The 12,099-nt window shown below is 51.0% G+C and overlaps 3 protein-coding genes across 3 annotated transcripts in view; 2 read left to right on the top strand and 1 right to left on the bottom strand.

Annotated features, from left to right (window-relative positions):
* Positions 1-735, bottom strand: CSUI_002204 (uncharacterized protein). Its single transcript, XM_068062406.1, has one exon. It carries the CDS (start codon positions 402-404, stop codon positions 240-242), a length of 165 nt encoding a protein of 54 aa, XP_067925617.1. The 5' UTR covers positions 405-735; the 3' UTR covers positions 1-239.
* A 326-nt stretch (positions 736-1,061) lies between these two features.
* CSUI_002203 (uncharacterized protein) lies at positions 1,062-2,684 on the top strand (the record flags this gene model as incomplete). Its single annotated transcript, XM_068062405.1, has 1 exon — positions 1,062-2,684. A coding segment is annotated over exon 1 (492 nt), but the record flags the coding sequence as incomplete, so codon positions are not given.
* A 3,064-nt stretch (positions 2,685-5,748) lies between these two features.
* The window catches only part of CSUI_002202 (plu-1 family protein), a 43,824-nt gene continuing 37,473 nt past the window's right edge, over positions 5,749-12,099 (top strand). Inside the window, exons 1-3 of the mRNA XM_068062404.1 lie at positions 5,749-6,812; positions 7,680-7,927; positions 8,448-11,521. Coding sequence (XP_067925615.1) covers positions 6,721-6,812; positions 7,680-7,927; positions 8,448-11,521 — 3,414 coding nt within the window. The 5' untranslated portion in view covers positions 5,749-6,720. The remainder of the gene's footprint in view (positions 6,813-7,679; positions 7,928-8,447; positions 11,522-12,099) is intronic.

Below are 12,099 nucleotides of genomic sequence, written 5' to 3'. Positions count from 1 at the left end.
GAGACAGTGGCGGCTTACTCAAAGGGCACCAGCAGCCACTCACGAAAGAAGAGAACCTTGCGCCTTTCAGAAAAGGAAAGGAACTCACAAGAGTGGAAACTACAGGGCAGTGTGCCTGGTTTCCGTATTTGCTCGGAGTTTCCTGATCGCCTCGGCCGGGGAGGCCAACTGAAAAGTAGATGGGTAGACCGAATGAAGCGCTGGGATTTCAACGCTGGAGTGGCAGACAAACCTCGCAGTTAAATTCGGGTAGTGTACATACTCGGAAGGATAACCACAAATAGGTCTAAGAGGAAAACCTGGAAGAAAAAGAAGAAGGTTCCCTTATGCTCATACAAGCTCCAGACTACCGCTATCTCGCCGAGAACTACAGCGACCATACCCCTGTCGTATGACGACGACATAGCTTTGAATGTATGAGAGAAGGGAAAGGGAGAACTGTCTAATTCGCCTTAACTCTCTCTGCACCTATAAAGGAAGAAAAACTTGCCCACAAATGCACTGAAGTCTCATGCAAATCAAATGCCCGCACGACAGTATTTCGGTTGCAGATTCTGTACGCGCTGCCGCTCCGTTGTACCACTATCAGGGGATCTACGGAGTCCGGGTGCCCCGGGGCGGTTGACCATCACCTCCCTTCGCCTCTACATACACCTTAGCCAGCCAACCAACCGGCAGCCGTCGACGTGTGGAGCGCCTCACAGCGTTGGGAGGTAAAGAGGAAGGGTTGGTCCTGCCGGGGCCTGCCAGCCTCCCTGGCGAGGGGCCGCGGGGGGGCCGGCCAAGAGGGCAGGCGGCTGCATATCGTGAGGGCCGGAGGTGTCGGTTGGTCTGCAGATTATTCGGGTTGCCTTCCCCCCCACAAACACCCCTCTTCAGTTCTTCGCCAGCAGTGCGTAAGCACGGGCCTTCGACTCACGTGGGCCCTTCCACCCCTTCTGGACAGCCCTTCGAAGACTACCTCGCTGCACTCTGACCACGAGCCAAGAGGGGCTGACTCTGACTGCGCCTTCCTCGGCTCCTGGAGTTTGACGGCCAGTACAACGCGAACTCACTTGCTAGGCTGGGTAGTATAGTCCTGACTAAGAATCAATAGGAAGAGACGGTGGTCACAGGGTAGCGGTTTGTCTGAAACGAATTTAAAGAAGGAAGAAGTGGGTCTCTTCTCTTTTGTGTTGCACAAATTGCCTCCGTTTGCTTTCTCGTTACGCCGGCGGAAAAGATATCCGTCGACACGGCAGGTTCGCACAGAAATTTCGCCTGCCCGCCCCACGGTAAATGCCTCCTCCGTCTTTTTCGCTTCTGTCGATCTCGGCCAAGGGGGGGGGAAACTGGCGGAGGTGCCACTGAGGGCTTTCTGCTCGTTTCCAAGGCTCTGCGACATAATGGCTTAGTACCTAGCGGATAGTAGTAGTACTGGCAGTCTAATCTGATGGCTGCGAATGGGTAAAGGGGTAGGAAAGCCTTTCCGTTTCAGCGATTTCACCGCACTAACAAAATCATGAAACCCTGTCCGCAATTGTCCTGCCCAGCGACAAGTGCTATCGAGAGCGAAGGCTGTGTTACTTTCGGAAGCTGACCAGTACAAAAATAGCCAGTTAGGAAATGGGAAAAAGCGTAACTACCGGTGGTACTCGGAAACTCCTTGTCTACTCCTATTCATCAAACTCGCTTTCCTAGCGAACCTCAGCAGTCCAAGGGAATAACACTACGTGACTGGAGTCTTGTGTCTGGCTTCACCAGAAAGCCTTACTGTGTGTCACTTTCTCGTCGACGCGAGGCAGTTGGACACAAGCCAACATTGCTGTTTTATCCCTCAACGAAGAACCTCGGCCGGTTACGGCCGCCTGTTCGCTAAAAAGACTGCTTTCAGTTTCCTACCTCTCCGGCTGTCTACTGTGGACACCCAGTACGAGCAAACACGCAGACAATTTTCGGTTGACTTGTGTTGGGCGCTGGTTCGATCTCGGCTGCTGTCTCTCTAAGGTAAAGCACGGCTTGCTTGGGGTAGCCGTGTTGAGCTTTGTAGGGGCCAGGTACTTTCTATTTGGCACCAGCCAACCATACCGTTTTTTGTTTTTGTTCGCTCTACTGCCGCCACTAGCTACTTCGTCGCTAGTACTTCACCGGAGAAACCCGGGCGCGGCTAAGTGGAGCTCTTTGTCCAACAATTCCGAATGTTATTTTTCTATGAGGAGCCTCTCTATGCTTTTGTTTGCCGGCGTGCTCAAAATGTCTGGAGTTATGGAGAGGTTGTTCTTGAGAGCAAAGCCTTCAGGACACTTTGTTAGACTCTGTTTTTTCCTTTGTGAACTGTACCTGCTTATTATTCTTCTAAAAGACCATCCAGAAATTGAGGGTCTCGCCGCAGACGAATCTCCGGATCAACACAAGGCAACCCCGCCCTTTGCTTCACCGCCAGCGGGAGAAAGTTTTTCGGATCCGGCGAATCAGCCTAAGGCATCACTTTCATCGGCAGCAACAGGTGTTCCGAAGACCGAACAGAAAGGAAATGTCATCCCTGGTTTAGATTCACAAGAGGCTGCCTACAACTTCGCTACTCCTTCGGCTCGTATCCAGCAAAAGAGGCACGAAGACTTCGATCTGTCCGGGACAGAGCCTCAGGGTGGAGGGTCATTCGAAACAGACGGCCCTCCTGGAGGGGAAGGTCAGGAGCACCGGAGACACGCACGATTACGCGGACTAGCAGGGTATGCCTACCCTGGCTTAGGCGCAGGGTATTACGGGGCATACCTGTCTTGGTATCGGAATGTGTATATACCGTGGTACTATGCAACTTATGGATTGGCTGTAACACCACCTCTTGTAACGTCTCCTCTTGTGTATAATACCTACGCATCGGGAATTGTCCCAGCAGTGCAAACGCCGGTAGTCAATACGCTTCAGCCGGTTGCTCCCACCGCGGTTCTCGGAGCTGCTCCTGTCGTAGGTAGTGCAGCCCCGACCTATGCGCCGGCCATGGCAGCCAACCCGGGGGTAGGACGTGTGCCTCCTGGGACTTCGAATTTAGCTCCCGCGAATGCTACACAACAACCTGCAGAAGCCCTTCTTAGTCTTCAAGATAACTCATCTTCCCCATATAACGCCGTTGCTGGTACTCCCGCTGTTCTAACCCCGCAAGCTTATGGTGCTGGTCCCCTTCCTGGGCCAAGTGGGAATAATGATTACAATAGCATGCCCTCTGACATGAGAACGAGCACAAGACGCCAAGCAACTTCAGGAGGGGGGCTGGGAGGTCTGGGTCTGATGAATTTTGCGGCTTTTTTGGCAAGACCAGACGGAACGCTTGCGGCTATTGGAGGCAACGGACAATAACGCTGGGACATAGACTTGAAAAACACTAAAGTTGTACCTTAAGAGAAAGGGGGACCGAAGGGAACGGCAAGTTACCGCCACGAGGGCGCAGCATCTTTTCGAACAAAAGCAAATACCTCTACACATTGCTCTTTCCTGCTGCGAGGAAAGAAAATGATGACTGCGGAGAGTGAATACAGCGGATTCTCCATAGAGGCTCTGATTCCCTCGCGAAGCATGTGCCTCCCGGGGACAGATCGTTTGTTCGTGTGTATATACGTATTCATATCTATGGTGTCCAACAAAGATGGCGACACTTCCCAGGTTTCTTCTGTGTCCTGTTCTTCGATGTTTTGCTGGAACAGCACGGGTCTGATGAAGCTCGTTGGTGAGTCGATTTTGCAGGCAACTGGCATTTTTCTTCGTCCGCTCCTTTTTTCAGCAGAATTTTTCCGGGTGAGTGTCTGTGTTTACAGCTGTATTGTGCACGACGCGAAACCTCGTTTTTTCCGTACGACTACCACTCCGCTTGTGCTTTCGTTTCTTTTCCACCCGCAAGGCAAGCGGGATTTCTGGCTGATAGGCCCTTTTCCGGGCAATCTCTACTCTTCAGCAGCCTTACTCTTCATTTGAGGACCCCAGGAGAGAGGACGGTTTCTGTTGTACAGGCCGGCTTTGTAGTAAGGGGGGAGGAAGAGGGGGCAGGACTGATCCAGAAGAGAGGCCAAACTCCAGCAGGCTTCTTTATATATTCACGCACACTAGGACATACGTCATCAGCTTTTTTCTGCTGCCTTGTTTGTCCAATCGCTACAGTGGCATCAATGGCTAGTGCGCTCCACTACAGGCGCTCTCTGCGATGTTGAAGCGATTCCGCACGACGATAGATGGAAGAGGAGAGGTTCTCGTTCGATGTAGTATTTTGGGGTTTGGCTGTTCCCCAGTCAGCTTAAAGTGATAGAACAGTGTTTTGCTATTCTGCCTGACAAACTCTTTTAGCTGCCTTAGAGACAAATAAATAGCATTGTTCTTCCGTTGCTCCTGTCAAGCATCGGACCCGTGTCTCCCCACTTAATGTTGGCTATTACTGGGTGGCCTGCTCACTCCCACGACGGGAACCGTGTGGTGCTCTCCAGAAAAGTGGGTACCGGAGCCTGGTAACACGGCCTAGTGGTGAGAAATATAGTAAGCCCCGCAAAACACAACTTCCCGCCCCGCTGTTTCAACTCGTCTGGGGGATGAGAGGCTTCAGCACCGACTCCCCTCAAGGCACTAGTGAGTAGCCGGCAGGAGGCCTTTGGCTGAACGAATCCCGGGCCGTCTTGCAGAGATGTGTCGGAGAAGGCTTTTTGCGTCTCCTCGTTGATTTTTCGTCGCTGTCACCTGTTCGGAGACATTCAACGCTCTTGGTGCTTTGACTGCTCCGTCTCCAGGTCAGGGTTCTTTTCTCCGAAGGCGGCATTCGCAGTAGCTGCTGTAAACTGCCAGTTTAATGGTACAAAAAGTGTTGCATACAGGTCCACGTGAGCGTGGCTCTTCTCGCTCTAATCCTGGGATCACCGTCGTAGCCCCGCGAACCAACGGTCGTACCGAAGTCGGCCGTGGGCTCCACAAGAATCTAACGAGCCCGGCCTCTACAACAGTTGGTCAGCACCCTGCTGTGAATTAGTTTCTCTCGAGGCCCCACAAGGCTCTCGCCCGCACACGACACAACCTGCAGGCCGAGAGCGTGGTGGCGCCTTACCAGCGCTACAGTGCTCATTTTCCTAGAAGAAAACGACACTTCACATTGCAATTCAGAGCACGAACAACCGGGTAAAAAAACGAAGGTGACTGCTCGTTTCTGACCAAAACATGCTCACGCGGGCACCCTTTCCAGGACTCCGCTGTGTTTTGATCTGCAAACTGTTCGAAACGCAAGGGCGCTGCTAAACCAACTGAAGAACATCCGAAAGGCACTGCTAGCGTAGACGTACAGCTGACTGTTCGGCGTGTTGCACCGCTCTAGGCAGCACCTGGTAACGCATTACTGCAGCTTGTCACATCGTTAAGTGTAACGGGTGGTCAGCAGTCAAACAATAGGAGTCTTTGGCCCACAGAACCTAAACACGCCCACTCTATGCCCTCAACGCGGGCAACGATATGGTTTCAGTACTAGGGAGGAAAGGCTGTTTTACTTCTAGTCTCTCAGCCATCGAAGAAACTTTTGTAATCTTACGTAAGGAAGAAATTAAAATCCACCTTGGTACAACACGTCGAACCCGGCACTACTGTCGGGTCACGTAACATCCTGAAGATTGAGGTTTTCATCGCATGGTAGTAACGGCGAGTTGTAGCGTCGATGCGTCTCCCTTTGGTTGTGTTTGCATGTATACTAGCCTCTGTGCACACAGCGGCCGCTCAGCGTTTCTTAGTTACTTCTGTATTGTCCTTGTCTTCGATGCTTTTTTTTCTTCCTGTGCTCGTTCCGCGGGCTTCACCGACCCTGTTTCTATACTCTTCATTCGCCGGCTGTTTTCTCTTCAGCGCCGCCGCCAGAGTATTTCGACCAGGGCCCGGCGGTTACAGTGACCGCTGGTGTTTCTTCCCTGTTTCTCCCGTTTTCGCAGTTTTTCTCGGGTGTGTCCGACTTACGTTGAACGAAAGGGATAAAGGACGATTCTTATAAAGAGATGCCGAGAGTATAGGTGGACAGGCGGGCCGTCCCCGCGAATTTCTCGGCCACGGAGCCCAAGCAAGAGCAGCACCCTCCACACTCCTGCAGATCCTCCCTCTTTCTCGCGTCCGAGCTTCTTGGTAGTCTCACTACTATGCGAATCGCGTACTTTACTCTGGTCCCGCGGTTAGGTTCTTTTTCTCGCTTCCGTGTGGGAAGCGTCGGTCTTTCTTGTTCCTCTCATGATGCTGAATGTGTTGCCATGCCAACCTCCATTCCTTTCAACCAGAGCAACTCTGTGCGTTAGGGGAAGTGCCTGACTACTGGTAGGTACCCCCGCGGGACTCTTCCAAGGTTTTTTGTAGGCATTCTTTTTGCCTTTGTTTTTCTGTCGTTGTGTAGCCCTTCCGCGGCTTTCCGTCCTCTATTATGAGAATCTCTTTTTCCTCGTTCGCTTCCTCCCCCGCGGGATTCGCGTGACGCAACCCGGCTTTCTTTTGTCTGTTGTTTGCGCGTTGGTCGATCGATCCCGAGTTTCCTTTCAGTTTAAAACTCTGGTATTCCTCTCTTTCAAAGCTTTGTAACCTACTCGTCTTTGTTTGCATGGCATAACACAGAGACGACGCTGTTTCTTTCCCCCGGGAGCTGGATGGCTAACATTGGTCTGTCCCCGCTGTGGCCTGCGTGGTACTAAGCATAACAAACCAAGCTTTTCTTTCTCGCTCTCATCAAGGCCGATTATTTAGAAAATGCCGGACAAGGCAACTACCGGGCAGCACGGAGGAGCCATTTGTCGTTTTCTCTCTGCTTCTGTGATCATCCCCGCTATCCCTTGCCCGTTGTAAGCAGCACTATCATGAGTCCGGCTGTTAAGAACTTGCCTTAACTCGGGATGGCGTCCAGGTTGAGTCTTTTTCGTGACCAGCTGTTTGCATTGCGTGAAGAGACCCATCTCTTTTGAGCAAAGAGGCTGGTGTACAAAAGCGTGTCACTTTCCGTATCACTTGGGTTCCCCTACTTACTGCTGTGATTTGCTGTCCCTGGGCGTGGGGGGCGTTCAGAAGAAAGACGAGGAAAGGTGGAGTGAAGTGTCTCTGTCCATGCACTGCAGTATTATGCATTGTTTTCCTTTGCATTTGTGAGTGATCTTTCGATTCACTCCGTCCTTTCTTCCGTGGTACCCGCTGCTTTGGGTTCACCTGAATGCAATGGCGTTGACTTTTCATATTGCAGGGGGTCTGCCGGCAAATCCTTCGACCTTCTCTCTATTGTTTCTTTTTATACTGCGCACATGGCCTTGGTTTAGATTCTACAACACCTCAGCCTTTATTCCTCTCTTCATGCGTAGTTCCGCCAGCGTACTATCGTGCCAGGTTTGCACAGTGATTTTCTCTTCTGGGTGCGTGTGTTAGTCATGTGCATCTGAAAGGATAGGTGTTTGCTCAAACTATCTTTTCTGCTTCGATCTCTTAATAGATCTTCGCTCTCTCCTCCTGTTTTCCGTCCCCTGTCTTGAGCCAACCAACATAGACAGACAAGACATCTGCTCACGGTGGATGAAACAGCTTGCCCACTTTTTTGCAGACGTGTGGAGGGGGGGGGGCGGCGAGGGGAAGGAAGGAAGGAAAGGTTCTATCTTGTCTCCCGTGTCTCCTTTTAGGGCGTTTGCTTGTATGATGCGGTTTACTTATCGGTCGTGATTGCTCAGGGAGGTCTCTCATTTCATCTGTCATAGGTTCAGTCACGTGTTCTTCCTTGTCTCATGCTGTGAATGTTCAACACAGCAGACAGACAAATACGCGATGAGTCTAAGAGAGGGAGGAGGTGGAGGAGGAGGCGTGGCGCCTAACCTTGGGGGGACCGATGAAGAAGGGCGAGAGGGGAGATTGTTACACAGTGGGAGCGACGTCGGAGGGAACGTCTCCGGTAATCCATCACATTCTCAGGGCACTTCAGGTAGGTCATGAATAAACCAGCACTGCTATCAGAACTATGATGTACACATAGGAGGACGTGCGTCTTCTCTCTGTTCGATCTCGAGGACTGTTTTACATTCTCAAGGCCCCTCGGGTGGGCGACAAACGAAAAAGGCTGTCACAGGTGTATGGTCGGCCCTCACAGTACGGAGTGGCGTCTTGGAAGAGGAGAACGGACGACGAGAGCTGTAGTCCCTGATTCACTCTGTAGATCTACTTACCGTGAACTTGTCGACTGGCCCGGGTATTCTTTATCCTCTCCCGCTTCTCTCCTTCTCGCCCCAGTAGAAGCTATAGACCTGGTTACTAGAGCTACATCGACCGTCTTCGGCATCACAACGTCTACCCTCCTTCTCATACATTACGTTCAGGCCTACGCGGGGGTCGCCTCTTGTAACGACAGGGGACTTTTTTGTTACTCATGCTTTCGTTGTTGTACTGTGGCCAAGTAGAGAAAGTATCTAGTGTTGTTATGGTTTTCTTTCTTTCTTTGTTTACAGTTTCGTCGACGTCGCGCCCGTGCATGCGAGGTGTTTTAGCTCCTCCATCGAATAAAGGCGCGTCGAAGAGCGTTCGTGTTGATGCACTGGTCTATCAAGCTTGGACGAATCCTCATCTCCCTGCTGAGACATGTGCTGAAGAATTTCGTCAAGAAGAACACGAGGCCCGTAGAGCTGAACGGCAATTCGATAGAGATCTGTTGACAGCTAGCCAAGTTTTCTTGGGAGGAGAGATTATAGGGGAAGAGGGCACTCGTTGTGGGGAAGCAGAAGACGAAGGAGGAAGAGGAGAAGAAGAAAAAGGCGATCTCGGGGCAGGGGAGAAGAGAAAGGGAAGTTGGGAGGGAGGCAGAGCAGAAGAAGGAGAGGTCGGTGATCGTCGCGTTGATGATGAAGAGGCGGCGGACGGTGATGGCGTAGGAGGAGAAAAGGGGAGAGAAGAGCTAGGCGCAGTGGGTAATTTAGAAACACCGGAAGAAGAACAGATCCGAAGAGGAGAAGAACAGGAGCCCGAAGAGGGCGGGATGAGAAAGGGTGACGAAGTTCGGTTCTTAGAGCAGGGAGAGATCAATTGTCATGATGAAGCGAGGAAGATATCAAACGAGAGGAAACAAGAGAAGAGCTTCCAGCCGTTAGAAACGGCGGAGCCCGACCTTAGTTGTTCTAGAGATGAAAGCCACCCACCAGACCCTTCTGATGCCTCTGTTCCTTTTGATAGAGAGGTGTCATGTGAAAAGGTAACCCTCTTGTCTTCAACAGGTGGTGAATTCATGGATACAGGAAGTAAGCATGTGGAAGACGTGTCTCCATCACAGAATAAGTCTCTTTGTATGGACATGCTGTCACCTGTTTTGCATACTGCTCTTGCTGTTGCACAGCAAGGAGTAGAAAGTCGAGGTAGTTTTGCAGCCTCCCCCATAGCGGATAGACCAGGAACCTCTTCCGACTTCCAGGGTATGGAAGAAAACACGTCAGGAGAGGCTAACACAGGCAATGGTGATGAAACGGTTAGAGGAGAGGAAACTGCAAGTAGAACGAGTGGGGGAGCGGGCGACTCGGTCCCTAGTGTGTCCTTTGTGTCGCCGTCTTCTTCTCCTCCCCCTCTTTCGACAAGTAATGCTTTAGCAGAGCGTTCACGTGTCGGCTCTGAGGACAAGCAAGCAGATAGTTCCGGAGTAGCGAATCAATCAGATGAACAAACTTCTATCACATCTACAATGGCACCTGGGGATAAGCAGGACACAAGCTGTCCAGGGAGTGAGGGTGGTGCGACCTGTTCGAAGGAGAAGGTGAAATCTGAGGAAGACGTGAGAGGTGAGAGAAACGTGGTGGACTATTCCCATACATGTAGGGAAACGGAGAAAATGAAGTGTGAAGACAGTGATGGAGGAGATGTGGAGGTGGTGATTGGACTATCTCCGACACATGCTGGTGTGTCCGTACAGGGTGGTGAAGGGGAACTTGAGCGAGACGCTGAGGAACAGAGCCACCTTCACGCTACGCAATCAGACATTCTTATTGTTAGTGAAGTAAGTGAGACGAGAGAAGGAGAGAAGGAGGAACTCATATCAACTGCCCTTCCTCTTCCTCGGGGGAGACCTTTCAGCAAGATAGATCCTTCTTGCGATCTACCCGATAACGAGAGTAAGATCAGTGATCTTTCTCTTAGCCGTCCTATTCTCCATAATGATGGTGATTGTACTCACACACCTCATAATAGTCGAGACAAAGTTGATCCTCGGAACGGGACCGAGCAAAGTAGCACACGTAAACCATCTTTTGACTTTCTCAATGAGTCTGCTTCTCCCCGCCCTTCTCCGACAGAGGCCTTTCAATCCTCACCGCCGTCTTCTCCTGCCTTCTCACCTGAAGAACACCACAAGTCTCCACCTTCTTCGACTGCATGCATCGATGTAACTGCTATACCCCTCCCCCATCTCGCTCCTCCTATGCCCTTCAAAGTCTTCGATGTTTCTCCTTTCCGAGTTCGGCGAGGATCTTCTTCATCTGGAGCCTGGAATAGCAAAGGTCGCTCTCATCATCATCCCCATCATGGAGGGGAACGAAGAGGAAGAGGGAGAGGATCAGGAGGAAATCATGTAAGTCTACCTACTGAAAAGGATTTTTCTTTTCATCGTGCAGGAGGAGGTGGTCGAGGACTCCTTTCAGGTGTCTCTCCCACTGATGGAGAAGAAAGTCATCAGACGACTGCTATGAGTCGATCGTCCTTGTCACTATCCCAACACCCCATCTCAGGAGAAAACAGCCGTCGTGCAGGTAGTGGTGGTGGTGGTGTATGTACTCCTGGGGCGGCTGGTAGTAGCTCTCGTGGCAAAGGGGGAGGAGGAGGAACAAGAGGAAGCCGTAGAGGAGGTAGTAGCGTTCTTAGCAGTCATGACCCCACTACTTCTATGACTCCTAATGCAGGAGGAAGCATTGCATGCGGCCCTGCAACTACATCAACCAGTACGCCGTCTACGTCAAGTTCCAACACTTTTGAAGAAGAAAGAGATTTTATAACAGAGTCTGCCTTCAAGGTTCTAGATGAGGAAACAGCCGCATTTGCCGATGGATGCCGTGAATGGTCTGGAGATTTCAATTCATTAGATCAAGAGAAAGTTTTTGACTGTCTGTACTTACACCGGAAAGTTCAATCACTGCAACAGCAGCCACCACCACCACCACCACAGCAGCAGCAAGGAACTCCTCATCATCAGCATCTCTCATCCTCAACCAAAGGGCAGGTCGGGTCGTCCTTCTCGTTATCATCTTCATCGTCTCCTGGAAGCATGAGAAACGCTCTCGGGCCCAATCAGCAGGAAGATTCCATAGCAGGAGATGAGAGGATTAGTGTGTGGGAAGAAGAAGACTTCTTAAGACAACAAAAACGCATGTGGGATGAAACAGGCTTTCGTGATTGTCTATCAGACGCGGGCCTCCTACGTCTTGGTGAAGGCCCAGAAGGGAAGGCGAAGGAAAGGCTTTTAGGACTGGTGCACCCTCATACCTTTCAGAATCCTTATCCGTTGAAAGAGATCATTGAAGAGCATGTATATACGCCTGCTCGAAAAAAGGTAAGAAGAACTCGACACAAGCGCCCCTTGTTTGTGATCTGGCGCCATTCTGTATCCAGGGCCATCATGAAAGTGAAGAACGGAGACACTTTGAACAGGTCTTTATAGACGTTCATGAGTTCAGGGAAGAAATGAGAATGCTGACGGCGACCGCCCTTCATGTGCTTAACCGCTTGTATGGAGAGAAATCAGAGATACACCATCGTGTATACCTATATGTACAGGTGTAGCGATGTGTACACTATGCATAGGTATATATACATATGTATTATGGTGTATCTGACATTGTTGTTTTTGCGTCTGTGTCAGCTTTCAACATGGTGGTCAAAACGTCAACGTCCTATGAACTTTCTGCTCTGCACTACCGTACGTGTACGGAACTATCTGCGTCCAAGCCGTAGAAAGACACGCGTATTTCTTCTTATACCGTAGTACGCACATGTGACCTGTCAGTGTGGCATTAGCTTACCTCTGTTTGTTTATACAATAGAACCAGACGACACCTGCGATCCCCGTCTCAAAGGGTTGTTGCTTCATTTCTCAATCAGCCTAAGAGACGTGACGGTGTAGAGTGTGGC

The sequence above is a fragment of the Cystoisospora suis genome (assembly GCF_002600585.1).
Source record: "Cystoisospora suis strain Wien I chromosome Unknown contig_923, whole genome shotgun sequence".
Taxonomy (NCBI): Eukaryota; Apicomplexa; class Conoidasida; order Eucoccidiorida; family Sarcocystidae; genus Cystoisospora; species Cystoisospora suis.
This window is presented reverse-complemented; position numbering and strand designations above follow the sequence as displayed.

What these genes read in the sequence shown, in the direction of transcription:
- CSUI_002204 (XM_068062406.1), bottom strand. Translation starts at nt 404, where the DNA reads ATGTCGTCGTCATACGACAGGGGTATGGTCGCTGTAGTTCTCGGCGAG.